At 36.7% G+C, this 27,203-nt stretch overlaps 1 protein-coding gene across 1 annotated transcript in view; it reads left to right on the top strand.

Moving 5' to 3' along the window:
* Smchd1 (structural maintenance of chromosomes flexible hinge domain containing 1) overlaps positions 1 to 27,203 on the top strand; it is a 135,808-nt gene that overhangs the window by 38,467 nt on the left and 70,138 nt on the right. Inside the window, exons 11-23 of the mRNA XM_036173068.1 lie at positions 1,822 to 1,942; positions 5,432 to 5,615; positions 7,325 to 7,519; positions 8,884 to 8,997; positions 9,941 to 10,047; positions 11,126 to 11,208; positions 11,376 to 11,489; positions 14,684 to 14,761; positions 15,254 to 15,373; positions 17,161 to 17,305; positions 19,902 to 19,998; positions 24,163 to 24,235; positions 26,957 to 27,096. Of these exons, the coding sequence (XP_036028961.1) occupies positions 1,822 to 1,942; positions 5,432 to 5,615; positions 7,325 to 7,519; positions 8,884 to 8,997; positions 9,941 to 10,047; positions 11,126 to 11,208; positions 11,376 to 11,489; positions 14,684 to 14,761; positions 15,254 to 15,373; positions 17,161 to 17,305; positions 19,902 to 19,998; positions 24,163 to 24,235; positions 26,957 to 27,096 (1,571 nt within the window). The remainder of the gene's footprint in view (positions 1 to 1,821; positions 1,943 to 5,431; positions 5,616 to 7,324; positions 7,520 to 8,883; positions 8,998 to 9,940; positions 10,048 to 11,125; positions 11,209 to 11,375; positions 11,490 to 14,683; positions 14,762 to 15,253; positions 15,374 to 17,160; positions 17,306 to 19,901; positions 19,999 to 24,162; positions 24,236 to 26,956; positions 27,097 to 27,203) is intronic.

Below are 27,203 nucleotides of genomic sequence, written 5' to 3'. Positions count from 1 at the left end.
CGATAATAATTTAATTGTCCTTAGTTTTCTGACCCACATCCTATCTTTGTCGTTCTTCTATTTTGTTATTTTAGACAAACCACTCCCTATTCTGTGTTGACAGGTAAAACGAGTTTGTTTGTTTCAGTGATTTTGAGGGTTAAATAAGAAACTGAGGCTGGGTGTGGTGGTGTAGTCTATAATCCAACACTTGTGAGGCTAAACTAGAAGGAGTTCATGGCCAGCATGAACTACATGACAAGACCCTTTTGAAAAGAAAGGGAGAGAGGGAGGGAGAGAGGGAGGGAGGGAGGGAGGGAGGGATAGAGAGAGAGGAGGGAAACTAAGGTCAGTTCTTAGAATAATGCTCAGGTAGGCTGGAGAGATGGCTCAGTGATTAAGAGCATTGGCTGCTCTTCCAGAGGCCCTGAGTTGAATTCCCAGCAACCACATGGTGGCTCACAACCATCATAATGGGATCTGATATCATCTTCTGGAAGGCAGGCAGCACTCATTCATTTAAAAAGTACATAAATAAATAAAATGAAGAATAGTGCTCAGGCATGATTTAGTACCGCAGTGCCAGCAGTGCCTGTTACTCAGTGGTTATCTCTCTGTGAGTCTCTGATCCCCACCAAACTTGCTTTATCTGGGGTTTTGTTTTTGTTTTTTTTGTAATCATCTAGACAGAGTGATACAGTTCTTCAAGTGATGATGATGATCAGGGAAATTCTTTTAAGACCAAAGTGGCTTGGCTTGATTAAAACTTTCTTACAAGGGCATTTTGGGAGGTGAAGGCTTTATTAATTTAGGTAGATTACTTAATGCCAGTATGTGCTAATATATCAGAAACATAATGCTTAATTTACCTGGGTATTTAAGGATGTATTTATAAAAAGCACAATATTATTGATGATTGTACTAATATGTTCTTGATGTATGGTAGACTATCATTCCCTGTTTGTCTGAATCCAGTCTTTGGAAACATAATAGTTCATATAAAGTTAAATTGAGTACTCTTTACTAATTTGTGTAAAATTGATGAATTTGCTGCTATTTGACAATGTAGATTTTCACATAAGCATTGCTAGCGGTTTTGTTTGTTTTGTTTTTTCAAGACAAGGTTTCTCTGTGTAACAGCCTTGGCTGTCTTGGAACTCCCTCTGTAGACCAGGCTGGCCTCAAATTCAGAGAGAAGAGAGAAGGCCCGCCCACCTCTGCCTCCCAAGCGCTGGGATTGAAGGTGTGCTCTGCCGCTGCTGCACAGTGCAGTGCTCGCTCTATAGAATTGTGGCAGTTGTGGTTCAGGTACCAATTTTAAGAGCCTGTTTGTGGAGAAGAGGAATTCACTGTAGGAAAAAAAACCCTTTTTGGATGTATAATTTAAAAAAAAAATTAGAACTAACTTGAAAAGCTGAGCATAGTGGCACATGCTTTTAATCCCAGCACTTAGGTGGCAGAGGCAGGTGGGTTTCTGAGTTGATGCTGGCCTGGTCTCTGTAGTGAATTTCAGGACAGTCGGCTACATAGAAAAACCCTGTCAAAATAAACAGAAACAAACAAACAAATAATAACAATAAAGGAAAGAAAAGAAAGAAATAGCTTTAAAGATCACAATCTCGTCAGCTGGTGTGATACTTCTGCTTCATATTAGATAGTATGTAGGTAACCATTTATATTAACTATGACCTTTTTTTTTTATATTAACTGAAAATTTTGTGTTGCGCTTTGAATGACTGTATGCGGTATTTCTCTGAAGCAACTTTCATATGCCCGTACAGAAATGGATGTCACAGTAGTCCTGCTTTATGAAAATGTTGTCTCCTTACCTTTTCGCTGTAGAACTAAGAGATGAAGAAGATGAGGACGATTGCTTCATTCTTGAGAAAGCAGCGAGAGGGAAGAGACCTATTTTTGAATGCTTTTGGAATGGACGGTTAATACCATACACCTCAGTTGAAGAGTAAGTTTTCATTGTTGTGGATTACAGTTTTTAACCTATTCTTTCTTTCTTGAAAATAGATTTTTTTTTTTAGATACTGTATTCTGATTACAGTTACTTCTTCCCCAATTCCTCCCAGATCCTCCCACCCACCTGAATCCACATCCTTTCTTGCTCTTTCTCTTATTAGAAAACAAGCAGGCATGTAAAAAAAAAGAAAGAGAAAAAAAAAAATCAAGTAAAATAAAAACAAACCTGAACAGGAAAAAACAATGAGTAGGAAAAGAGATAACCAAAGAAAAGGTATGAAAAACACATATAGGCACAAAGACACACGTATTTACAAACACAGAGATCACATAAAAATACAGAGCCAGAAGCCATAATATATATGCAAAAGACCTGTAAACTCAACAAAAATTTTTGTAAATATCTACACAAAGCATGAGACAAAACAAAAACAAAAAAACCCTCTAAACTCCAAAATGCCAATTCTGTGTTGGCCATCTGCTGCTTGGCTTGGGGCCTCTTCTTTTTTTTTGGGTTTTCGAGACAGGGTTTCTCTGTGTAGCTTTGCGCCTTTCATGGAACTCACTTGGTAGTCCAGGCTGGCCTCGAACTCACAGAGATCCACCTGGCTATGCCTACTGAGTGATTAAAGGCATGTGCCACCACCGCCTGGCTGTAGTACAGTTTTAAATAAGGTATGGTGATACACCCAGCAGTTATTTTTATCATCCCACTCTCAAATCTAAGGATTGTTTTAGCTGTCCTGATTTTTTTGGTGTTTCCATATGAAGTTGAAAATTGCCCTTTCAAGATCTGTGAAGAATTGTGTCGGAATTTTGATGGGGAAATGCATCTGTAGATTGTTCTTGGATGGCCTTTTTTGTTTGTTTTTCTATATTAATCAACTGATCCAGTGAACATGGGCAATCTTTCCAGTCTTCTGATATCTTTGTCAATTTCTGTCTTTAATGTCTTCAAGATTTTATCATACAATTCCTTTACTTGCTTAGAGATACCCCAAAATATTTTATATTATTTGAAGCTATTTTAAAAGGTTTTGTTTCTCTGATTGCTCTCTTGTGATTTGTATATAGGAGGTATACTCATTTTTGAGAGTTAATTTTTCATTCAGCTACTTTGCTGAAAATGTTTATCAACTGTGGGAATAATTCCCCAGTGGAATTTTAAAAAATGATTTATTTTTATTTTGTGTGCAGTGGTGTTTTACCCACATGTGAGGGTGTCCGATCCCCTGGAACTGGAGTTACAGACAGTTAGGAGCCATCATGTGGGTGCTAGGAATTGAACTCAGGTCCTCTGGAAGAGCAGCCAGTGCTCTCAACTGCTGAGCCATCTCCCCAGCCCCACCCAGCCCCAGTGGAATATTTCAAATCACTTGCATATACTATCATCATCTGCAAATAAAGATACTTTGACTTCTTCCTTGGTCTCCTTGAGTGTCTTAATTGCTCTAGCTAAGATTACTTCAAGTACTATATTGAATATAGTACTTCTCTTTTTTGTTCCTGATTTTAGTAGAATTGCTTTTAGTTTCTCCATTTAAGTTGATGTTGGCTATGGCTTGCAGTAACTTGCCTTTATTATGTTTAGTTATGTCCCTTGTATCCCAGTCTCTCCAGGAATTTCATCATGAAGGGTGATAGATTTTTGTCAAAGGCTTTTTTGGTATCCAGTGAGATAATTGCTGTTGTTTTCTTTTAATTTATTTATATGTAGATTACATTTACTCATTTTCATGTTAAGCCATCACTGCATTTGTGGGATGAAGCCTACTCGATCATGGTGGATTATCTTTTTGATTTGTTCTTGGATTTGGTTTGAAAATATTTTTGAGTATTTTTGTATCTATGTTCATAAGGGAAATTTGTCCATAATTCTCTTTCATTGTTGAATATGTCATTTGGGTATCAGAACAGTGGCATTGTTCTTTCTGTTTCTATTTTGTGGAATACTTTTAGGAGTATTGACATTGACTCTTCTTTGAAAGTCTGGTAGAATTCTGTACTAAAACTTTCTGGCTCTGGGCCAGTTTTGGGATATCTTTTTCCATCCTTTTATTCTGAGGTGATGTCTATTACTGCTTCTGTTTCACTAGCTATTTAAATTATTTATCTGATCTTCATTTAACTTTGGTGAGTAGTACCCATTGAGAAAAACGATCCATTTCTTTTAGATTTTTTTCCAATTTGATGGAGTACAGGCTTTTAAATACGCTCATACAATTTTGTGAATTTCCTGGGTGTCTGTCATGCCCCACTTTTCATTCAATAGTGAGTTGTTTAGTTTCCATGAGTTTGTAAACTGTTTTTTTTTGGGGGGGGCGGGGAGAGATGAGGATTGAACCCAGGGCCTTAGCACTTGCTAGGCAAGCGCTCTACCACTGAGCTAAATCCCAACCCATAAACTGTGTTTCTATTGTTGATATCCAGCTTTAATCTATGGTGGTCTTATAGGATTTCTGATTTTTCCGTTTTTCTTGTATCTCTTGAGACTTGCTTTGTTTCCAAGTGTGTGGTCAGTTTTGGACGAAGTTCCATGAGGTGCAGAAAAGAAGGTATATTCTTTTGTGTTTGGGTGAAATGTTTTACAAATATTTCTTAGGTCCATTTGGACATCAGTTAGTTCCAGCCCTTCTCTGTTTAGTTTTTGTGTGGATAACCTGACTCTTGGTAAGAGTGAAGTCTCCCACTATCAGTGTGTGAGGTCAGTATGTGATTTTAGCTGTAGTAGTGTTTCTTTTATGAACTTGGTTGCCTTCATGTTTCGTGCATAGATGTTAAGAATTGAAATGTCCTCTTGGTGAATTTTTCCATTGAGTATATAATGTCCTTCCCTATCTCTTCTCATTAGTTTTGGTTTGAAATCTATTTTTGTCAGATATTAATATGACTATACCAGCTTGTTTCTTAGGTCCATATTTTTCCATCCTTTTATCCTGAGGTGATGTCTATCCTTGATGTTAAGGTGTGTTTGTTTGTTTGTTTCTTTTTTTTGAGCTGAGGATCGAACCCAGGGGCCTTGCGCTTGCTAGGCAAGTGCTCTATGACTGAGCTAAATCCCCAACTCTCTTTCTTTTTTTTAAGGTATGTTTCTTGGATGCAATAGAAGGATGGATCTTTATATCCATTCTTTTAGTTTGTGTCTTCTTATTGGGAAATTGAGACATTGATATTGAGAGAGATCAATGATCAGTGTTTATTGATTCCTGTTATTTGTCGTTACGGTGTCGGGTTTGTCCCTCTCTTTTGATTTGTTGGTCTGGAATTATTTATTTCTTGGGTGTAGTTAACCTCTTCAAGCTGAAATTTTCTTTCTAGTGCCTTATGTAGAGTTGTATTTGTAAATACTAATTAAATTTGGTTTTATAATACAATGTTTTTCTTTATTTGTTGTGATTGAACATCTTACTGGATATAGTAGTCTGAGCTGGCATCTATTGACCTACTCTTTTTACTGACCAGTAATGTTGTTCTGTTCCAGCTTTGACTGGTGTGCGCCTCCTAAGAAGAGAGGGCTTGCCCCAATTGAATGCTTTAATAGAATATCTGGTGCATTATTCACTAATGACAGATTTCAGGTCAGCACAAATAAACTGACATTTATGGATCTTGAACTGAAATTGAAAGATAAGAACACCCTTTTTACAAGAATTTTAAATGGACAGGTATGCCTTTTTAAGTTTCAAGCTTTGAATATTAGCCAGTGATCTCTCTTTAAATTAAACCAAATGTATGTTAAGTAGGTTTTTACTAATATTTTATATTTTACTAATATTATTTTACTAATATATGCATATTTTATTATATATATTTACTGTATACATATTTTACTAATATTTAATATTTCGATTCATTTACTCAAAAGACTTCTATGTTTGTTTAAATACTCAATGTTTCTTGAAATAAACATTTAAATGTGTGTGTGTGCGTGTGCGTGTGTGTGAGTGTGCGTGTGAGTGTGTGCGTGCGCCCGTGCCCACACACAAGTACACATGCGCATGAAGGCCGAAGAGAGGAGTCAACTCCCGTAGAGCTAGACTTAGAAGTAATGACCCACCCAAAGAGCAGCAAATGCACTTAATAGCTAAGTGTTTTTCTCCAGCCAGTTTAGCCAGATATGAATATTATTTAATATATATGTGCAATATTATATAGTACCCCATCTGTGTGTGTAACCTTTATGCTTTGATATATCCGTTAAGTTTTTTTTCCTAAGATTTTGGTGATTTAATATTTTTTTTCCTTGAGTTTATAACTTCATCACACTAAAAAAATTTTAAATTAGTTAAAACTGTGTTTGTATAAAATTTACCTGCCTGCCTTTATTAGCGCTCTTCTCCCCCCACCCCCCCATGAGAAAGTCTCATGTATGGCAGGCCTACATCAAACCTTTTATAGCCTAACCTGGCTTTGAACTCTTGATCCTCTCTGGTCCTCCTGCCTCATCTCCCAAGTGCTGGAATTACATGCATATGCCGCCATGTCCCGCTTTATTAGATCTTAGTATCGAGACTTTGGTGTCATCTCCACTTAATACGAATTTGTATAATTGTGTTTCATGGGAACTGAACGTTAACTACTTTCTGAGGCTTTAATAATTTTTTCTTTGTTTTTGCACATGTTCATGTGCATGTGCGTGTTGGGGCATGCATGTAGAGGTCAGAAGACAACCTGCTAGAGTCAGTTATCTCCTTCCATTATGTGAGCTTTAAAGACGGAACTTGGGTTTTCAGGCTTGATGGCAAGTATCTTTACCGGTTGAGCCACCTAACTACCCCTTAACTATACAATTTTTGTCTTGCTTTGTAAGGTACCAAAGACGGCGGGGGCGGCGGTGTGTGTGTGTGTGTGTGTGTGTGTGTGTGTGTGTGTGTGTGTTAATAATTATGGAATACTTTTGTCTCAAAGGTGATTTGAGATTGATCAGTATTAAAGTGCATGTACTGGTCATGAAACAAAATGATTCCATTGGGTAGAAATTTCTGAAAGTTTAACAAGACTAATGGTGTATGTTCATAACTATACACCGCAGTCACTTACTTTACACTACTCTTTCAGTAATGTAATGCTTAGCTGCCAAAAGCACATTGCATAACAGTTTTTAGAGTCTTTCTTTCATTCTTGTAAATTAAGGCATTTTAAATTTTGCTCCATTTTTCTGTATAAGTATGTCATAAAGAATGTCATAAGGAAAAACATGCCTTAATTTTATGAAATCCCCTAAATTTGTATAGGAAAAGGTCTGGCAAGATATTTTAATGTTCACCTAGGTTTCTGACATGGGACATGTGAAAGGAAAAGGAAATAAGTGACATTCCTAAGGCTATGTTTGTTTATCAATAACTATTTCATAGAACATTTTAATGTTTTACAGGAACAGAGAATGAAAATTGACAGAGAATTTGCTTTATGGCTGAAGGACTGTCATGAAAAGTATGACAAACAAATAAAATTTACACTTTTTAAAGGAGTAATCACCCGTCCAGATCTTCCTTCTAAGAAGCAAGGCCCCTGGGCAACATACTCAGCAATAGAGTGGGATGGAAAAATATACAAAGCAGGACAACTGGTAGGTTCAGCTTATGTTCAAATTAAGTTCTTAGTAGAATTGCCAACTAGTTTAGGTGTATTAGAGTTTGTCAACTACAAAAATGCTTATGTTAGTTTCTATGGAACCTGTAAAGAATGAACAAGAAACCAACTTTAATATACAATTTATTATGTCTTAAAAATCATGGTTATTGCCAAAGGCTCCATGAGCAAAGTATTATTTCTTCTTGCATTAACTTTACTCACTTGGAGTGACAGTGTTGTATTAATGTATTGTAAAGTAATTTTTGATTTTAGTTTTTTAGTTTTTTGTTGCTGAACAATATTTTCTGATTTTAAATGTATTGTAAACAGAGATTGAAAGTGCTTCGATCTTAGATTCTAACCTAAAAATGGAAACAGTAAAAGCATAGGTAAAATGATAATTTGAAGGAGAAGAGAATCGTAAGGAGAGGAGAGAATTTTCTGAAGTTGGTTGATGTTAGGACTTGGAAGAAGAGACCAAACCATAACATACTTGGGGTTAAAATGTAGCATTTGAATTAACCTCAAGCAGAAGAAGCTTGGATATATACTCAACAGTTGCAAATTAGAAAGACATGCATTCCCTCCAAGACTGAGGGGTGCCATCATATAATTAAAGCCCTAGAAGGTGCAAGGATGGCTAAAGATCCGAGGCCTGGGGCGTTGGTGACATTTATATCAGGACAGAAAGGAGCTGGTGTCTAGACAGGAAGTGCGATGAAAGGGAACTAGGAGAACTTAGAGATCAGGCAGCTGAATGAGGAGTTGCAAATCAGTTTGTCAACTGCTCCATGGACTTGAGTAAATGCTTTTTAGATTATCTGAGCACGGACATACATAATCAGTTCTGAAAAATAGAAAGCATTAAGTTGGTTGATTTTTCCTGCTATGACATGTACATATGAATCAAAATCATTTATAGTGGTTTTTGATTTATTTTAAATTTCTGAAGCTATTGATACTATCTTTTCAAGGGAAGACATGGATTTTGAGTTTTGAGACACAATGTCACTATGTTGGACTGAGCAATCAAGTGCTCAGCTCCAAGTGCCAGGGATTATAAATAGGCCTATCACACCTGCCTCATAAACAAGTTTTGAGCTAATGTATTTGATGGAAATGTTAATTTGGCAAAATCTAGAAACACATGCTTAAATATGACATATCTGAATGAAGAAGCTCCCGTCTTAACACAGATTTGCCAGCAATAAGTGCTAAGCCTCACACATCTTACTTGCTTCATTGGTTTAAAGTCATTGTTAATGAATGTTTTTACATGCATAACAGTTGCATAATATAGTTATAATTAAAATTTTTTTTTTAGAAAATATTAATCTGAGTATTTATGCTAAATATTAGGTCAAGACAGTGAAGACACTTCCTCTCTTTTATGGAAGCATAGTAAGATTTTTCCTTTATGGTGATCATGATGGAGAAGTATATGCTACAGGAGGTGAAGTTCAGATTGCAATGGTAAGAAAGCAAGTGACTGATAAAGTCTCTTGGCACCACCTTTATGCAATAAAGATAATGGTATTTTGAAATTGGCTTGCATTTTTTTCCTATTGAATGAAGTGATATCAGCATAGATTTCTGTTCCATATTTAATGTTTGAATGTTTTACATATATTTATATATTTTATTAGTATAGTAGTGCTTTTATAAAAGGCAAATTTCCACTATGGTCACAGACGAGTAATATCACTGGACAGAATTCTATTCTAAGAATAAGTAACTCCAAGATTAAAATAAGTTTTTTTGGAGCTGGAGAGATGGCTCAGAGGTTAAGAGCACTGACTGTTCTGAGTTCAATTCCCAGCGACCACATGGTGGCTCACAACCATCTGTAATGAGACCTGGTGCCCTCTTCTGGCCTGCAGGCATACATGCAGACGGAACACTGTATACTTAATAAATAAAACTAAAAAAAAAATAAGTTTTTTCCCCTTAGCTTGTTTCTTGTTATGTGGAGTTTATTAGGATTATGTAGATTAAATAAAAAAAGAAAGTACTTACTAGAGGTAAAAGGGGAGAACTGATTCTAAGGTCTAAGAGTTGTCCTCCAACCTCCACAAGTGTGCCCATGCACATATTCGATCCACATACATAATAATGGAAATTTAATCTTAGATTCTTTTTTTAAATTTTTTAAAAGAATTTTTCAGAACTGAGGACCGAAACCAGGGCCTGGTGCTTGCTAGGCAAGCACTCTACCACTAAGCTAAATCCCCAACCCCCTAATCTTAGATTCTTAATAGTGAAAATAGTTATGTGTAAGAATAGTTAATCCCATTTGTATACTTAATTAGTATAAAATTGATGTCTTTGAAGGAAATACATGGATTAGTTTGTTTAGTAACTAAGCAACTTAATTTAAATTGTTATCTTTGTAATATTGGTATAAATTCTTATGCAGGAACCCCAGGCTCTGTATGATGAAATAAAAACTGTACCCATTGCAAAGCTGGATAGGACAGTTGCTGAGAAAACAGTTAAAAAATATGTAGAAGATGAAATGGCAAAGTAAGTCAAATTTCAAGAAACAAGGCTAAACAAAATTAAGAATTGGGGTTGGGCACAGTGGCACATGTGGGAGACAGAGGGAGGCTAATCTCTGTAGTTAAAGGCCAGCCAGGCCTACATAAAGGTAGCCCGTCTCAAAGAAATTAAAAAAAATTTTTTTGAATATATAGTATATAGTGCATTATATAGTATAATTTTTGCATGTATAAAGTACAGTTTGGGATTCAAATAATGTGTATTTTGGTTTTTTTGTTTGGTTGTTTTGTTTTGTTTTTTGGTCTTTCGAGGCAGGGTTTCTCTGTAGCTTTGGAGCCTGTCCTGTAGACCAGGCTGGCCTCGAACTCACAGAGATCCACCTGGCTCTCCCTCCCGAGTGCTGGGATTGCAGGTGTGCGCCACCACTGCCCAACCAAATAACGTGTTTTAATCCAAGAATTGTAGTATTATTCAGAATTCTCACATGTGTTATGTGCCTGAGGTGAACTCTTTGACATTAAATATTGAGAGTTGTAGTTAGATAGGAACATTAGAAAAAGAAATCTTAATCTAAAGTGTCACATTTATTTATACCTTAACATAGGCATGTAAAGGAGTCATTTGGAGTGGCTTACAGCTAGAGGAGAACTAGCACTGGTGAGCACTGCAAAAGAGACAGCCAACAAGGAAGAAGTAGCGGTCCTCCTTCCTGTCCCCAGGACACTGAAGTTGGGCAGTGAGGGCCAGCCTGGGCTATGCTGTATGTTCTAGGACAGCATGTATTAATGTAGAGAGGGTCCAACACCACCACTTTAAAATCAAACAAAAGAAGGAAAGAAAATGAAATAGATGAAATCTCTGTTTTTGGCTCAAGCTAATGATGTTATTTTATTTTGTCTTTAAAGGGTATATTTGTACTATAAATAAAGAGAAAAATCACATTTAAGTGTTAATATCAAGATAGATTTTTTTCTTGGCTCTGTATTAGACATAGCAAGATTAGATTTAGCTTCTCAAAAGGTATCCTTAGTACCTAATCTACTAATTTTCATATTTCTAATTAACTAAATTCACAAAACATTAATATCTGTTTTTATTATAGGCTCCCTGATAGATTGTCTGTAACTTGGCCTGAAGGAGATGAATTATTGCCAAATGAAATTAGGCCTGCCGGAACCCCAATTGGTACATTTTCTAATGTCCTCTCTGTTGGTTTTGTCTTTCTCATGAAAAATTTTTGTCTACTTGTAATGTATAGAAAACTTAGACTATTGAAATGTAACCTGAGGATCTTGCAGACTGTTGATGGGTAATTGTGATAGCCTTTGTTTTCACTCTGGGCATTCCCATAGGTGCACTGAGGATCGAAATCCTAAACAAGAAGGGGGAAGCAATGCAGAAGCTCCCAGGGACAAGTCACGGAGGATCGAAGAAGCTGCTGGTGGAACTTAAAGTTATACTGCACAGTAAGACCATAGAGCAGTCTGGGCCTTGAGTGACTAGATGAGAAAGATTGAATATCTCTAATTTTTGATGTTTTGACCCTGGTTAATACAGCAGATTTGGTTAAAGTTAGAAAATAGAAATTAGGATTGGGGATTTAACTCAGTGGTAGCATGCTTACCTAACAAGCTCAAAGCCCTGGGTTCGATCCTCAGCTTAAAAAAAAAAGAAAAGAAAAGAAAAGAAAATAGAAATTAAGGTGCATTCTTCCAAAAGGTCATGTTGGGCAACTCACCTGAGGAATGGGTGAGTGCCAAAATTCAGGGAATAGGAGTTTTTTGTGGCTTGAGAAGAGGAATCTAATCTGCAAATGCCTATGAGTTGTTCTAAGAATTTGTTTGGAGGACATTTCCAGGAATTGGGAAAGGAGAAATGATACCTAGGATTTTGGCAGAGGCAGACAGATCTCTGTGACTTTGAGGCCAGCCTGCTCTACAGAGCAAGTTCCAAGACAGCCAGGGCTACACAGAGAAACCAAAAACCCAAACGAAAAACTAAAAGACCTGGGACTTTTAGAACCAAGGTCATGTTTGAAGGGAGGTGGTTGCATGAAACCACAACTACTGTGCAGCTTGTGGTAGCTGCCCTGCAGAGCAAGTTAACTCTGCTGTAGTGACTGGCTAACTACCACAGCACTGCTGTGTAATTTAAGGTCAGTACATCTATGTTATAGGAGGTATTACAGGTTTACTAGACATAATTTAAAGTACATAGACAAGCCCCTTATGGTTGTTTATTCTGGTAATCTCAGCATTGGGGAGGCTGAGGCAGACAAATAATTGCAAGTTTGAGGCCACCCTGGCCTATATAGTGAGTCCCAGTCCATCCTGAGCTACATTTTGATACCTGTCTAAAAACAAAACAAAGCCACCCAAAAGAATAAAACTTGCATGGAAAATCTTGTAACAGTTTCATTATATTCTTTGCTTGCTCGAGTTATTGCAAAATAGTTTTTTTATTCTGATCAGTCATTCTTCCTAATATATTATTTAAATTTCATGTGAAAGGCAGTATTCAGGCTAGGCTTGATTCATATTTTTGTTGTATTTCTAAATTTCAAGTTACAGTCAACTAGTGCTCTGTAGTAATGCTCAGTGAGGGGGAAGGAAGGAGTTTTAATGTATGGAATTTTATTTTTAAGTTTTATTTATTTATTATGTATGACTGCAGGCCAGAAGAGGGAACCAGGTCTCATTACAGATGATTATGAGCCACCATGTGGTTGCTGGGAATTGAATTCAGGACCTCTGGAGGAGCAGTCAGTGCTCTTCACCTCTGAGCCATCTCTCCAGCCCCAGAATTTGATCTTTTTAACACAGTTGTTTTTATTTTCCTTTGGCAAGCTCCTTCATGTTTATCCCATGTTGATGGATATCTTTTATTATGAGATACAAATTTTCTAATAGGGGATAGCCTAGAATCTTACACATTCTTGATCCTTGGCCTGATACAGTCTCCTGGTTCCTTTTCTTATTGGCAGTGAGATATATAACTTGCTGTAGCTGGTTGTGTTGCTCAAGAAGCTCTCTTTGGAGATTACTACTCAGGTATAGCTTGGATCTTTTGTTGTTGTTTGAGCCAGAGTCTTAACTATAGCCTTCTGGCCAGATTTCCTTACCTCACAGAAGCCCATCTGCCTCTGCCTCCTGAGTGCTGGGATTAAAGGCGTGTGTTACCTACCATGCCTCACCCTGTAACTTGAATCTTGATTTTAAAGGGTAGAAAAGAATTTCAGATTGATAATTTCAGGCTCAGATAGATTCAGTGATGAATTCTACCATACTTTGAAAGAAGAACTAACATCAGTGCTTCTCAAATTACTCTATATGTCAAGAAAGGAAGGCAAACTACCAAATTGTTTATAAAGCCAATATTTCTCTGATTCCAAAACTGGGAAAAGACAAAGCAGACCAATCTCCCCAAAGGATGTAAAAATTATCAGCAAAACATCTGTTGGCTAAATTTGAGAAAACATAAAAAGATCATTCCTCATGATCAAGTAGATTTTGTTGCAGTGATACTGATAAATTTAATATATCATATAAATGGATTAAGGGTAGAAATTAGATGATCATTTCAAAAGATGTACAAAATGCTGTTGACAATCTAATATCATTTTATGATTAAAAAAAAAGCCCTGAAGAAACTCAAAATAGAAGGAACATATCTCAATCCAGTAAAAGCTATTTTCAGCATGTTGATAGCCAACATTATATTTGTTAAATATTTCATTTTTACTTTTTTATCTGTGTGTCTAAGTGAGTATGTGCTTGGACATCAGGTGCCTTTGGAGGCAAAAAGATTTTGGCCATTAAATATTTTGAGACAGGGTCTTTCTTCTTTTTTTCTAGACAGGGTTTCTCTGTGTAGCCTTTGTTGTCCTGGAACTCACTCTATATATAGACCAGGCTGGACTCGAACTCACTGAGATCCACCTGCCTCTGCCTTTCAAGTGCTGGGATTAAAGGCGTGAGCCACTGCTGCCTAGCTAGCCAAGAAATATTTTAAAGTGTTAAACATTCTTAGCTGCCAGGGAAATGTAAATTATGGCAAAATGGCTATCATCAAGAAGACAAATACCATTTTTGCTGGTGAGGATATGGAAGAGGAACCCTTATTCACTCTTGGGATTGTAAATTAGCACACATACTATGAAGTAAGTATGGGAGTTTTTCAAAGAGCCACAACCAGAAACCATATGATCTACCTGTGCTGCTTCTGGGCACATACCCAAAGGACTGTGTATCTCACTTTAGAGACACTGCCTTCTAGTCTACCACTTCACCCTCCAAGTGAAAGCAGTGTAATGAGCTCAATAAACTTTCATTGTTTTGCTCATTTGCATAATAATAGTTTGAAGCTCCAAAGCAGTATTATAAAGTGTATAGCAAATAAAGATTTGATGCTATTTTGACATCTCATTTTTTATTTTACACTCAGTTTCTTTGTTTTGTTTGTTTGTTTGTTTGTTGTTTTCGAGACTTTTTCTGTGTAGCTTTAGTGCCTGTCCTGGATATCACTCTAGCCCAGGCTGGCCTCTGAACTCACAGAGATCTGCCTGCCTCTGCCTCCTGAGTGATGGGATTAAAGACATGTGCCACCACCACCCAGCTCTGTCTATACTCAGTTTCTTAAGGCAGTTTTTCTTTTTATTAAGCTTCAAGTGGAAATAAAGAAATCATTTCACATATCAGTCAACATGGAGGAAAATGGCCTTACTGGTTTAAAAAAATGGGTGAGTTACTCTTATTTTTTTTTTTTTTTTTTTTTTTTTTAGGTTTCAAATTTTTATTTTATGTGTATGAGTGTTTTGCCTGCATGTGTATATGTATACAGTGTGCTTACCTAGTGCCAGTGGAGACCAGAAGGTAGCCTCAAATGCCCCAACACTGAAGTTATGGATGACTATGAACCAAACCTGGTCCTTCTGTAAGAGCAACAAGTGATGTTAACTGCTGAGCCATCTCTCCAGTCTTTACTCTACTTGCCTACCATGGTTGACCCCTAGGTTTGATCCTATCAGCACTGTAAACAGCCCACACCCATGCATGCATGGTGGCTCAAATCTATTGTAGCTACTTAGCTAGCTCAGCAGGGAGAACCATTGAGTGTACTGGTTTAAGAACAGCTGGGCAGCCTTGTGAGATCCCCATGTCCCCTGAGAAGAAAATCACATATAAACCAATTTCTGTTGACATGATGTCCAATCTCTTCTTGACTGATCCAGAAAACATCCAGAAACTAGGCAATTACACGTTGAAGTTGCAAGTGGTGTTGAATGAGAGCAACGCAGACACCTATGCAGGAAGAGCGCTGCCGTCTAAGGCGATCCGATTCTCTGTTAAAGGTGAGCGGACACAGCTGTCGAAGTCCCTTGCCGACAGCCCCATTTTACTTGAGGGAACTTGTGCAATTCAGTGAAAGATACATAATTGAGTAAACATCTTGACTTGTAAGTGGCTATAAAAGTACCTAATCATTCGTGTTCATTCTTAATTCTGAAGATGTCATTTAAAAAATTTAGTTAGTTTTATACTTTGCATAGTCTACAGCTATTCTGATTATTAACCCTTTGGGTGATTTCAGATGTTGGATTTTTTTTCCCTCAGCTTTATGATTATAGAATCATTGTCATCAGCTACTGTGTACTCAACCTTTTTAGTTTTGAAACATTCTATTTTCTAGGCATTTTTCTTGAAATACTTGATTTTTTTTTTTTTTTTTAGGTTTTTTTGCGTGTGTGTGTGTGTGTGTGTGTTTTTTAATAATATCTAATGTGAAAGTATTGTGTCCCAAGACATGTATACTAATTAATTTTTTCTCCTTTATATCTTCTGCTTTCATTTATTTTACTTGAGATTACTTTAACATTCTCTAATTTATATTGAATTTTCCCATCTTGCTGTATCATTCCATGTTATTCCCTTTTAAAGCATTGTATTCCCACTTCTAGGATTGGATAGCTCCACTCTCTAGGGTTTTTTCTCAATAGTGCTTTTCCTTATTCATAGTATGTCTCACACTTGCTGGCTTGTGTGCTTGTTTGTTTGTACTAGGGATTGGACCTAGGGCCTCGTGTATGGTAGACAAGCCCTCACCAGCGCAATATCCCCCTCATTTTCATTTTTAGACAGGCTCTCAATAAGGCACCTAGGCTAGCCTTGAACTTTCTATGTAGCTCAGGCAACTTCCATGTGTATCTCTGTCAATAGGCATGGCTGTTCACAGAGTTTCTGATTGGGCATATTTAAGGGTGGACTCTTAAGTTTCATTTTCAGTAAATTCCAAAGGATAGTCAAAATTAGTAGATTAGAGATCACACTTTGAGAAAAGATGGTTCATGGATAGAGTGTGAGCTCAGCTAGATAGATCATAGACAAGGCCAAATTAGTTCCTGACACTGTGTGCACATGAGTACATAGGAACATGTGTAAATAAACAAGGTAATGAGAATAGATCATTCTTCCCTTGGCTTTTAGTTCCTTATTGCATGTGTTACAGTTAGTTTCACATACATCCCTTGTTGTAAGCTCATCAAATCCACTTATAGTTTTTGAGAACTTAGAAGTTCTTAATTGAGGGCATAATCATTCTTCATTATATTCTTATAATTTGATAGCTTAGAAACAATTTTAGGTTTGGCATGATGGTACACACCTATAATCTTCCCCTTGGAAGTTAGATTGGAGCATCGTCACAAATCTAATGGCAGCGTGGTGTGCCCGGCCTACATAGTGAGACTGTTTCAATAGTTGTGATAAAAGTGAAAGGAAATGAAAGAAACACTTGGGTGTCTATCCCTTGAATTTCCTTGTACATGTGGTATGAGATAAAGTTCTATACTTATTTGCATTTGTTGGTTATATCTTTGCACAGATCCTTTTTGGAGGTTTTTGTTTTATTTTTAATTATATATCAGAGTGTGGGTATGTGTACAAGTGCCTGCAGAGGCCGGAGGAAGGCCTCCGGCATCCTGGGGCTGTAGTACCAGGCACTGTGAGTCACTTGACAAGAGCGCTGGGAACCAGACTCAATCTTCTGCCAGAGTTGTAATTCCCAGGATATGTATGGATCTACTTCTGACCTCCCAGTAAGTTTTCTTCATTATTTTTCTTCTCTTGTTTTTTGTTAAAGAGGGCAAGCCAGAGAAGTTTTCCTTTGGTCTTCTCGATTCCCCCTTTCGCATTGGAGTTCCTTTCAATATCCCTCTGGAGTTCCAGGATGAATTTGGTCACACTACCCAACTGTTATCTGATATTCAGCCAGTTCTTGAAGCAAGGCAATTGAAGGATTTGTTTCTATTTTTGTTATTGTATTTGCTAAGTATTTACTCTTTTTTTGTGTAAGGTTAGCATTTGTATTAATGTTTTAAATGAATTTTATAATTCCTGATGTATTTGGCTTCAGGCCATCCTCTGTGGCTACAATGTCATGTGTAAATTACTTCATAGAAGCTTATTTACTAAATTTACTGCCGAAGTCATTGGAGATGTACTCCATTTCCTTTTTACAACTATGGTGTGTTGTCGTATGGCAATTCTGTTAGTTGCTCTTGTTTTTAAGTTCATGTTAGGGGGATTTCAAGAGCCAACAAAAGCATAGAATACATGGCATCTTGCTGAGAGCTATTTTGTGTGCCACTTTACATTTTTAATGTTGATTTTGTTAAATATGTTTCAGGATGTCATTGTTTTAGACTAGGCTTCTGCAGTAGGCCCCAGCAGACTAGGGTAGAATTTTAAAAAGTCACTTAATGCTAGAATTCTAGTAACCAATGTGAAACTAAGTTGTTGACCTGAACGTCTAACAACTCAGATTTATATAATAGACAGATATCCTAAATGGGAAGTTCAGTCGGCATATTATTGAAGTACTTGCTGTCTTAACTCTTAAACCACAGAGGTACCATGAAATAACTTGATGTTTACTAATCAGTTATTGTCCTGTCTCTCTGCCCTTACTTTATAAGAAAAGTACTTTTTAAAAAGGTTTTATTTTATTTGTAATTTTGTGTGTGTGGGTACGTATGCGTGTGAGTACAGCTGCTTAGGAGCATCAGAGGCTTCAGATCCCTGTTGAGCTGGATCTAGTGGTTGTGAGCTGGCCCTTTTTGGGTGCTGCAACTGAAATCTGCTTCATTACTGCATCATCTCTCAGGGTAACTTAAAATGATCAGTGTGGACCATCAAGGTAGCTCCGTGAGTAGATAAGGATTCTTGCCACCAACCTAAAGGTGTATGTTAATCACCGGGCTGCACATGGTAGAAGGAGATAGATTCTGACCTTCACACATACACACCATGATTTGCATACACACCATGGACTATAAGTGTACACACGTACTATACACATACAAATTATAAATAAGTCTTTAATTGTGCTTTTTTCCCCATCTTCATCTCTTTCTCTGTGTAGAACAAGCCTAGGTGTTTGTTCATTGAAACATTTTGTTGGGATGAGTTGAAATGAAATAATGTTACTTGATTGTAAAATCAAAGACTGTTAAGATCTTTATGTTATTTTAAATCTGTCTATTCAGAAAATACCTGTAAATTTTATGCTTAAGAAAAATATGCTTTTTCTTACCTTTTGATGATCTTTTTATCATTTTCTCTTTCTTTACTTGAGGGTCATAGCTAACCTAGGTATTACATAGCACTAGAAAAGATGCTCAGCATATAATTATCAAGCTTACAGGAACTTGAAAGCCACCTTTGTTATTTAGACTTCTCTGATGCCATTCTGCTGACTAGGTAGCAGAAACTGCCTAAAATTTTACTGAGTGCAAGATTTTAAGGGAGCCATAGAAAAGAATGAGGAAACAATGAGTTCACCCTGTGAACCTGGTGTACTTGATTATTTCTTTTGTTAGGGATGTTTTGTGGTCTACCTTTGTTTTTTTTTTTTTTTTTTTTCTTATTGTATCAGCAGTGAGAGTCTGGAGTGATAAAATAGTCAAGGTGTGCATGTTGATGTTCTCACCAAGTCACACTTCTATGAGCAAGCCTAATGAAAGGAAGCTAAGGCAGATTCCAGGGGTGGCTGCGGGCAGGGTTTCTAGTTATAGGGTACATTTCTTGCTTGTATCTGCCCCTTTTATGGTTTTTTTGTTTTGTTTTGTTTTTTTGTTTTTTGTTTTTGGTTGTTGTTGTTGTTCTTAAATACTGTCAAAGTATTTACAGCTGCATAATGGAAAAGCCAGTTAGTTCTCCAAGACTAGTGCTAGGGAATAATCAGCAGTTAGCCCAGTGGTTGTACAGTGGCCGGTGTGCTGTTACATCAGACTTATGTTGGGCGTGTAGCTTGCCTTATTCCTTATGTCTTGATCAACTCAACATGCGTGGTTTCTTTATTTTGTGACAGCCTGTCGTATTATTTTCAATGTTTGCCCCATTGGTATCACTTATACTTGCTTGGTCATATTTTTTTCCACTATAGAATTTTTTGGAGCTAGATAGAGTAGCACACATCTGTAATGGGAGACTGAGGCGGGGGGATTATGAATTTGAGGCAAACTTGGCTATATAAGGAATCCCTGACTCAAGGCGGGGAAAAGACAATTTTTTAGGAATTTTCTTCTCTTTATTTCTATTTTGGTTTTTCGAGACAGGGTCTCTCTGTGTAGCTTTGGAGCCTATCCTGGAACTCACTCTGTAGACCAGGCTGGCCTTGAACTCACAGAGATCGGCCTGGCTCTGTCTTCTGAGTGCTGGGATTAAAGGTATGCGCCACCACCACCTGGCTTTCTCTTTATTTCTTATTTAAATTAAATTAGAAATTTTATTAGAAAGATGAATTAAACATGCCAGTAGCACATTTGCAAGCTCATTTGTAGATGGTACAGGGGAATTTAAAAATAATCTTTTTTTTTCCAGTGGTCTGTCTTTACATTATGAAGAAATAACCAAAGGCCCAAATTGTGTAATTCAAGGTGTCGTAGCTAAGGGTCCAGTAAACTCTTGTCAAGGCAAGGTAAGCACTATACATAAATTTTATAATATTTATTATTTGTTTCCTATTATGGTAAAGTGGAAATTCAATGTTAAATGACCTGGGATTATTTTCCTTTGTTTTATATTTTGTAACGAAGATCACATTAATTCTGACTTGTTAGGAATTCATCAGTGCTATGTTACCTGACTCACCAGTTAGAGCTGTGTGAAAATCTGGCATTTTTATTACCATAGTGATTTCAATATCCTTGAGTTAAATGTTTTCCAGCTGTCTTTATCTTCATTCAGAACCATTCATTCAACATTTCTCTGGTAGATTTCCCTTTTCCTCCCCTTATTTTTCTTAGACCAGAAACCACAATTTCAAATCAGTGAAACTTTTGCTGACTAGTTTAATATGTTTTGAGAATTAGTAAAGGGAAGTAGTCAGTAAGAGATACATATGGTTAAAAAATATACAGATATTTCCCTATCAATATAATGTTTAAGCTTCCTGGGGCCTGGGTCTATGTTAGAGTGCTTGGAAAGCCCTGGGTTTAACCTCCCAGTACCAGCCCAAAGAAGAGAGAAGGAACACGTACTTTCTTCAGATATTTCAAGTAGAGTAGCCCTGGTCTGAAATGTTTTGAAAGTTGATATGATGCCACTGGTAAAAAAAAATTATACACCTGACCTTATTTGATAAATGTCAGTCAGAATAGGCACACCTATTTTATTTTATTTACTGTATAAAAATGTATTGAAGGTGATGGATTTTAAACAGAAAAGTAGATGAATTTCATGTTTAGACTTGCTTCATTCCTCAAATAGCTTTGTTTTTATAGATATTCTAAAATTCAAAATACTTCTAGTTCAAAATTTTTATTTTATTGTGTGTGTATGTGGATGTTTTGTGTACCATGTGCATGCCTGGTGTCTGAGGTGTCCATAAGAAGATATCGGGTCCCCTGAAAACTGGAGTTAACAGTTGTGAGCTACCATGTAGGTGATGGGAATTAAACCCAGGTCCTCTAGAAGAGCAGCCAGTGCTCTTAACCATCTCTCTAGCCCTGTAATAGAAAACATTTTAATAGGTGTTACTTAACCTACATACTGCTGCTTCATATTATCAAATGATGTTTAACATCAGGTTTTATACACCTTTCTCAATTGGGACTTTTCTGAAATAATTTGAGATTTGTGTCAAATTTTAAATGTTAAGTGTAAGTGGACTTAAAATTATTTCTAGATTTTTAAAATAACTTTAAATTTATAGAGGAGTTCAGAGATAATAAGAGCTTACAGAGTTTCTGTGTTAATATCTCAGAACCACATACATATATTTATACACACTCGTAAACATTAAGACAGTACTAGGAAGAAGAAAACCAGACTTTATTTAGGTGTCTCCAGTTGCTGTTTCCTTTCTGTTCAAAATCTAGTCCAGAATATTGCATCCATTCAGAAGTGTCTAGATTGAGTTTTTAAATTTATTTTAAAAATTGAAATATAATTGCATCATTTTCCTCCTTCCCTTTTCTCCTTTCAGTCCCTCCCATGTATCCACTTCCTACTCTCTCTCAAATTCTTGGCTGTGTGTGTTTGTGTGTGTGTGTTCTTAGTCTCTATATTGTTACTTTATGCATATATTTTCAGGGCTGACCATTTGGTGTTGGATAACCAAATTGGGGCATTTATTTCCTGGGGAAGAGTATTTCTCCTGCTCTCAATTCCTTGGTTGCCTCTAGTACTTTGTCTAGGTTTGCAGTTCATGAGATTTCCCCCTTCCATGTTAGCTGTTTTCATCCTGATTCAAGTCTTATTTAGGCAGCCTTGTTATTTGAAACTTAGTTGATATAGTGTCTCTAACATTTCTAGGAGATGTAGTCTCACAGAAGACTTCCTTTTCCTCCCACTCTTAGAATCTTTATGTCCCCTCTTCCTTGGTATGCCCTACGCCTTGGGTGCAGGAATTATCTAGATGATGTATTTGTTGGGGCTGGTCCCCATAGGGTCGCTTGTTTTGAGCATTTCCATTGGTTTTGTTTTTCTGTAATGATCTCTCTGATGCAAAGAGATATTTTTTTGATGTGGGGTTGAGGGGCTAGGCTACACTTAGCTGTAGGTATAAGGATACATATTTAGAGTGTTGTTAGGAATTATTGCTGGCTCAGTAAAGTGGTGGTTGTAGGTTCTCCAAGATCCATGGCCTCACTAGCTTTGAATAGTTGGCTAGGTTTCCAATACCAGGCCTGGTTTCTCTTTAGTTGAGTAAGCCTTAAGTCCAGTTAGAAAGCTGTTGGTTGCCACCAACATATGCATGCCACTATTGGACCTTTAGGGTCACTGTGCCATGATGATCATTGTTGTGGATCATAGGCATCATGGCTGCTTCCCTCTCTCAGAAACCTGCACGGTACCTTCTGATACCATGGAATCTAGTCTTCCAGGGAGGAAGCTTTCAGATCAGATCCAGCTCTATGTTGTAAGTGCATGATGTCTACAGCAATAAGGATTTACCTTCAACTTCTAGTTGAACTTCTAGGGCAATAGCAATAGCCTGTAATGCTTTGGAAGTTTCTTGGACTGCCCTTGACCAACAACTTGAAAGGAAGTGTCTCATGCTTGGTATTGATTTTTTTTCTTTTTCTTTTGTTAGTCTATGTATGCTCTTGGGGGAGACTTTGTCAGCCCAGGTGTGAATGATTTAAACTGTGTATGTATATTTACACACATTTATATTTATTATATGTAATTTAAAATAAAATGATGATAATGAGAACTCTTTTCAGACATTCTTACTGTTACTGTACCATCCTCCCCTCTCTCCTTCTTTATTGACCCTCCTTAGTTACATCGCTCCTCTATAATTTTTTTCAATTTCACCCTCCCAATTCACTGGTACCCTGCTGTTCCTCTCTATTGCATTCTCCCCATTATACCTTCCTATTTTACTGGTTTCTATGGTTATTCTTAGCTATGTACTCACATCTAAAGATTGAGAACTAGATGAGAGAAAACATGACTTTGTTTTCTGGGTCTGGATTTCCATACTCAACATAATACTTTTAATTACATTCATTTACCTGAAAATTTCATGATTTCATTTTTCTTTACATCTGCATAGTGTTCCATATTGTATACCTACCACACTTTTATTATCCATTCATCAGTTGAACATTTAGGCTGTTTCTATTTCCTAACACATGTAAATAGAATAGCAATGTACATGGCTGAGTAACTATTTGTGGAGTATGATGTTGAGTCCTTTGGTCATATGCCCAGGAGCAGTATACCTGGGTCATATGGAAGATTTATTTTTAGCTTTTTGAGGATTCTTCACACTGATTCCCAGGGTAGATGGACCAACTTGCAATCCCAACAGTAAATGAAAGTTTCCTTTTTTCCACATCCCTTCCAGAATTTGTTGTTATATTATATATTGTTGTTATATTAGTTGTTCCATTGATCTTTGTGATTTTGACTGAGATAGAATGAAATCTCAGAGTTGTTTTGATTTACATTTTCCTAATTGCTAGAGATAGTGAACATTTTCTAATAATTCTTGGCCAATTTTATTTCTTCTTTTGAGAGGTCTGTTCAGATCCTCTCCCATCTTTTAAATGGATCTTTTACTTAGATCTCTTTAGTTACTGTTATCTTTCTGTTCAGAGTTCAATCCGGTTTTTTTCCTTTGTACTCCTTGATTGTTTCACTTAAAATATATTTTTAGTTTTTTGTGTTATATGTATGACTGTTTTGCTTGCATGTATGTGTGTGCACCCTTCGGAGGGTTGGTTCCTGGTGCCTGGAGTCCAGAAACCCTAATTGGATCCCCTGGAACTGGAGTTAAAGGTGATTGTTGCCATCCTATGGATGCTGAGAACTGAACTTGGGTCCCTTGCAAGAGGAGAAAGTACTCTTAACCACTGAGCTGTCTTTATACCTCTGTTTTACCTTTTCAAAAATATCCTTATTCTGATATTACCTCATATTATTCAGATAAACACAATTTGAGTTTGAGGAAAGTTTTGTTTTTTTTTTCACCTGGGATTCTTAAATATTTGTAATAATTTTACTGACTAAAAGTGTGAGTAAATTTATATAGTGATAAGAAAGATAAAAATCAAACACAAATCAGAATTGAAATGGTGAGCTACTTATTTAAAACTTGGGTTTAATTTTTGCTGTCTTTTTTCAACAGAGTTTTAATCTGAAGGTTGTTCTTCCGGGTTTAAAAGAAGATTCACAGATTTTGAAAATTAGATTGCTGCCTGGTAATACTATTTTTAACAATATTTGGAATAGTTACTTTTACTTTTTAAATATTCTTAGGTTGCTGTAGTGGTAAATGGCCAGAATATAGGGCATTGAGGCAGTAAAGATGGCAATTACATATATGGGGGTGGCTTATGCACTTGGATTCTGTGCCTACAGCAGTCAGGGATGACAGATCTCCCAGGAACAGTTGTAAATACTCTTAATCACTAAACCATTTCTCCAGCCCTAAAGGATTGCAATCCTGGGCTGTGATAATGATATTCTGTCAAAAAACAAAGAAACCAAAAGAAAAAAAAATAGAAGAAGAAGAAATGATATTATGATAAAAATATAAAGATACTTTTATACAGTTTGGTGTTTGAGGAAGATATTAATACCACCAAGTCTCTGTCTCTTAAAAAAAAGGGAGGGGGGCGGGGGGAGAAGTGAGATGTGTTGTCTAGGTAGCCTCAGAGACTCTTTAGGTAACCTTGAGCTCACAATCCTCCTGCCTCAACCTCCCAAGTGATGAGTTACAAGCATGTAACACCATAGCTGGTTTATGTGGTGTGGTGTGGGGATTGAACAGGGCTGCATTCTAGGCAAGTAGCCTTATCAATGGAGCTACATCCCCAGCTCCGTATAAATCTTAAAAATACATTTAGAGTTGCTTTATGTAGCTCAATCTTGGAGAAATGTTTTAAGTACCTTGTATTAGAAAACATCTAGAGATAAGCTTATTAGACTTAGGGAAAACTGCTGTATTAGTCTTACTGGTTTAACTTTCATATTTTAACAAATTATAGGTCCTTATTGATAAGGATTTATTTTGGGAAAATGAAACTGTATTCAAGTTACATAGGGTGGAATGTGCTTTTTAGTTTAAGGAATAGCCTGTTGTAAGGACCTAAAAAGTATATTTTAGAATCAGACCATTTGGGTTTCATTATAGTATAGTCTGCCTGCTTTTGCAAATAATCATTAGAATGTTACCTAAGAGGGTTGTAGCAGTTAAATGAGTTAATATGTACTCTTCACTCTGCATGGTTGTGCAGTTGTTGAATAGAGAACAAAGTACTAGTTGCACATGAACTTTCTTTAACACTGTCCTTTGCAAAGTGAGATCTGCCAGTAAGATTATGCTTCTTGAGTGTTTTACACTTGATCCTAGGCTTAAGGCCAAGGAACAATTGGCATGTAAATTTTAGTTACAATACCTAGAAACCTTGATTATAACACTTTGTCCATAGTGATCATTTGTACTGGATTTCAGCAGAAGGAAACAATACCTTATTTGCATTCTAAATTGAAGTTCTTGGAGGTTTTACCCAGGCATACACCGATAAGTGAAAATTGATACTAATGAGGAAAAATAGTTCATTTATAGTAATAAATATATATGCTTTTAGAAGTAACCTAAGCCAAATAGAAATGACTTATAGAAATCTTATTACTTAGGTACATTATTTTGGTGGTTTTTAATTTGATAGAAATGGCAAAGTAGGAAATAGCACAATGTTGTGGTAGAAGGCAAGAAACCAGGACTTAAACTTGACTTCGCCACTTACTGACTTTGGGTCCATCTCTTTGTATTAAATATTTTTTTATGTAGTCTCTTGATTAAGTATTTTCCGGTGTTTGTAGATGCTTCCATTCTTATAAAATGGAGGTGATAGGACCTTGTGTTCTGTATGATGAACATAGTAGTGCTTACTTCAAACATGACATAGTAGTTGGCAGATACTAAATATTCATATTAACCATTAAAGTAAATGTGTCTGATAATGCTTTCATATACTTTCATTATCAATGTTTAGCATAAATTGAATTTTAAAGTATTAAGGATTGTGGGGCCTATAGTTAGTTTATTGTAGAAGTATAGATCCATTTTTTTTAAATCTTATACATAATCACTGGGGTTAATTTGTTTATCTCATAGCCCATGCTGTTCTGCAGCTCTCAGATGCTGGAATTACAGGACTGTGCTACCATGCTGGGCCTGAATTCAGCATGTTACTACTTGGGCTAGAGCCAGTAGTCATTCATCGTGTAAAGTTAATGGTGATAAATCAACAGTATTTCAAGAAACTTCTTTTGCTTCTTGAATGCTTTCCCTCCCAGATGTTTTTAAGGTTTTTCAGGACTGTTTAGGTCATTCTAGCATGAAGTAATCAGTGTGCTATAGCTTATATAAGACTAAATCTAGACATTAAACTGTTTTTGTTTGTGTTTTGTTTTTCAAGATAGACTTTCTCTGTGTAGCCCTAGCTATTCTGGAACTCTATAGACCAGACCAGGCTGGCCTCAAACTCAGATATCTACCTGCCTTTGCCTCCTGAGTGCTGGGATTAAAGGTGTGCACCACCAGTGCCCCACAACATCAAACATTTAGCTGTGTTACTGAGACAGCTCCATCATGTATACAGACTACATTTGGCAGACAGAATTTATCAAGTTCTGTTTTTGTTTGTTTTTTGGTTTTTAGAGTCAGGGTTTCTCTGTGTAGATTTGTGCCTGTCCTGGATCTCACTGTAGACCAGGCTGGCCTCGAACTCACAAAGATCTACCTGCCTCTACCTCCTGAGTGCTGGGATTAAAGGCGTGCACCACCACCGCCCAGCCAAATTCTGTATTTTTTTCTTTTCTTTTTTGCATCACCCATAAATATTAAATACAAAATGATATTTTTAGTCTATTTAATCTATTGAATATGTACTTTATTATGAATTTCCTGATAGGTCCTCCTCATCGACTGAAAGTGAAACCTGACTCAGAAATTCTAGTTATAGAGAATGGAACAGCTTTCCCATTTGAGGTAGAAGTTGTTGATGATTCAGACAACATAACAGCACAACCAAAGCTGATTGTCCATTGTAAGGTAAGCTCACTGTCATGTTCTGTGATGTGCAGCTAGGACCCTTCTGTTTGAGGGAGTGGCAGTGTCTGTCTTTTTGCTGCTTCAAAGTTAAGCCTTAAATAGTAAGT

The sequence above is a fragment of the Onychomys torridus genome, chromosome 23, assembly GCF_903995425.1.
Source record: "Onychomys torridus chromosome 23, mOncTor1.1, whole genome shotgun sequence".
NCBI classification, from domain to species: domain Eukaryota; kingdom Metazoa; phylum Chordata; class Mammalia; order Rodentia; family Cricetidae; genus Onychomys; species Onychomys torridus.
Note: the sequence above shows the minus strand (reverse complement) of the source record. Positions and strands in the feature narration are given on the sequence as shown.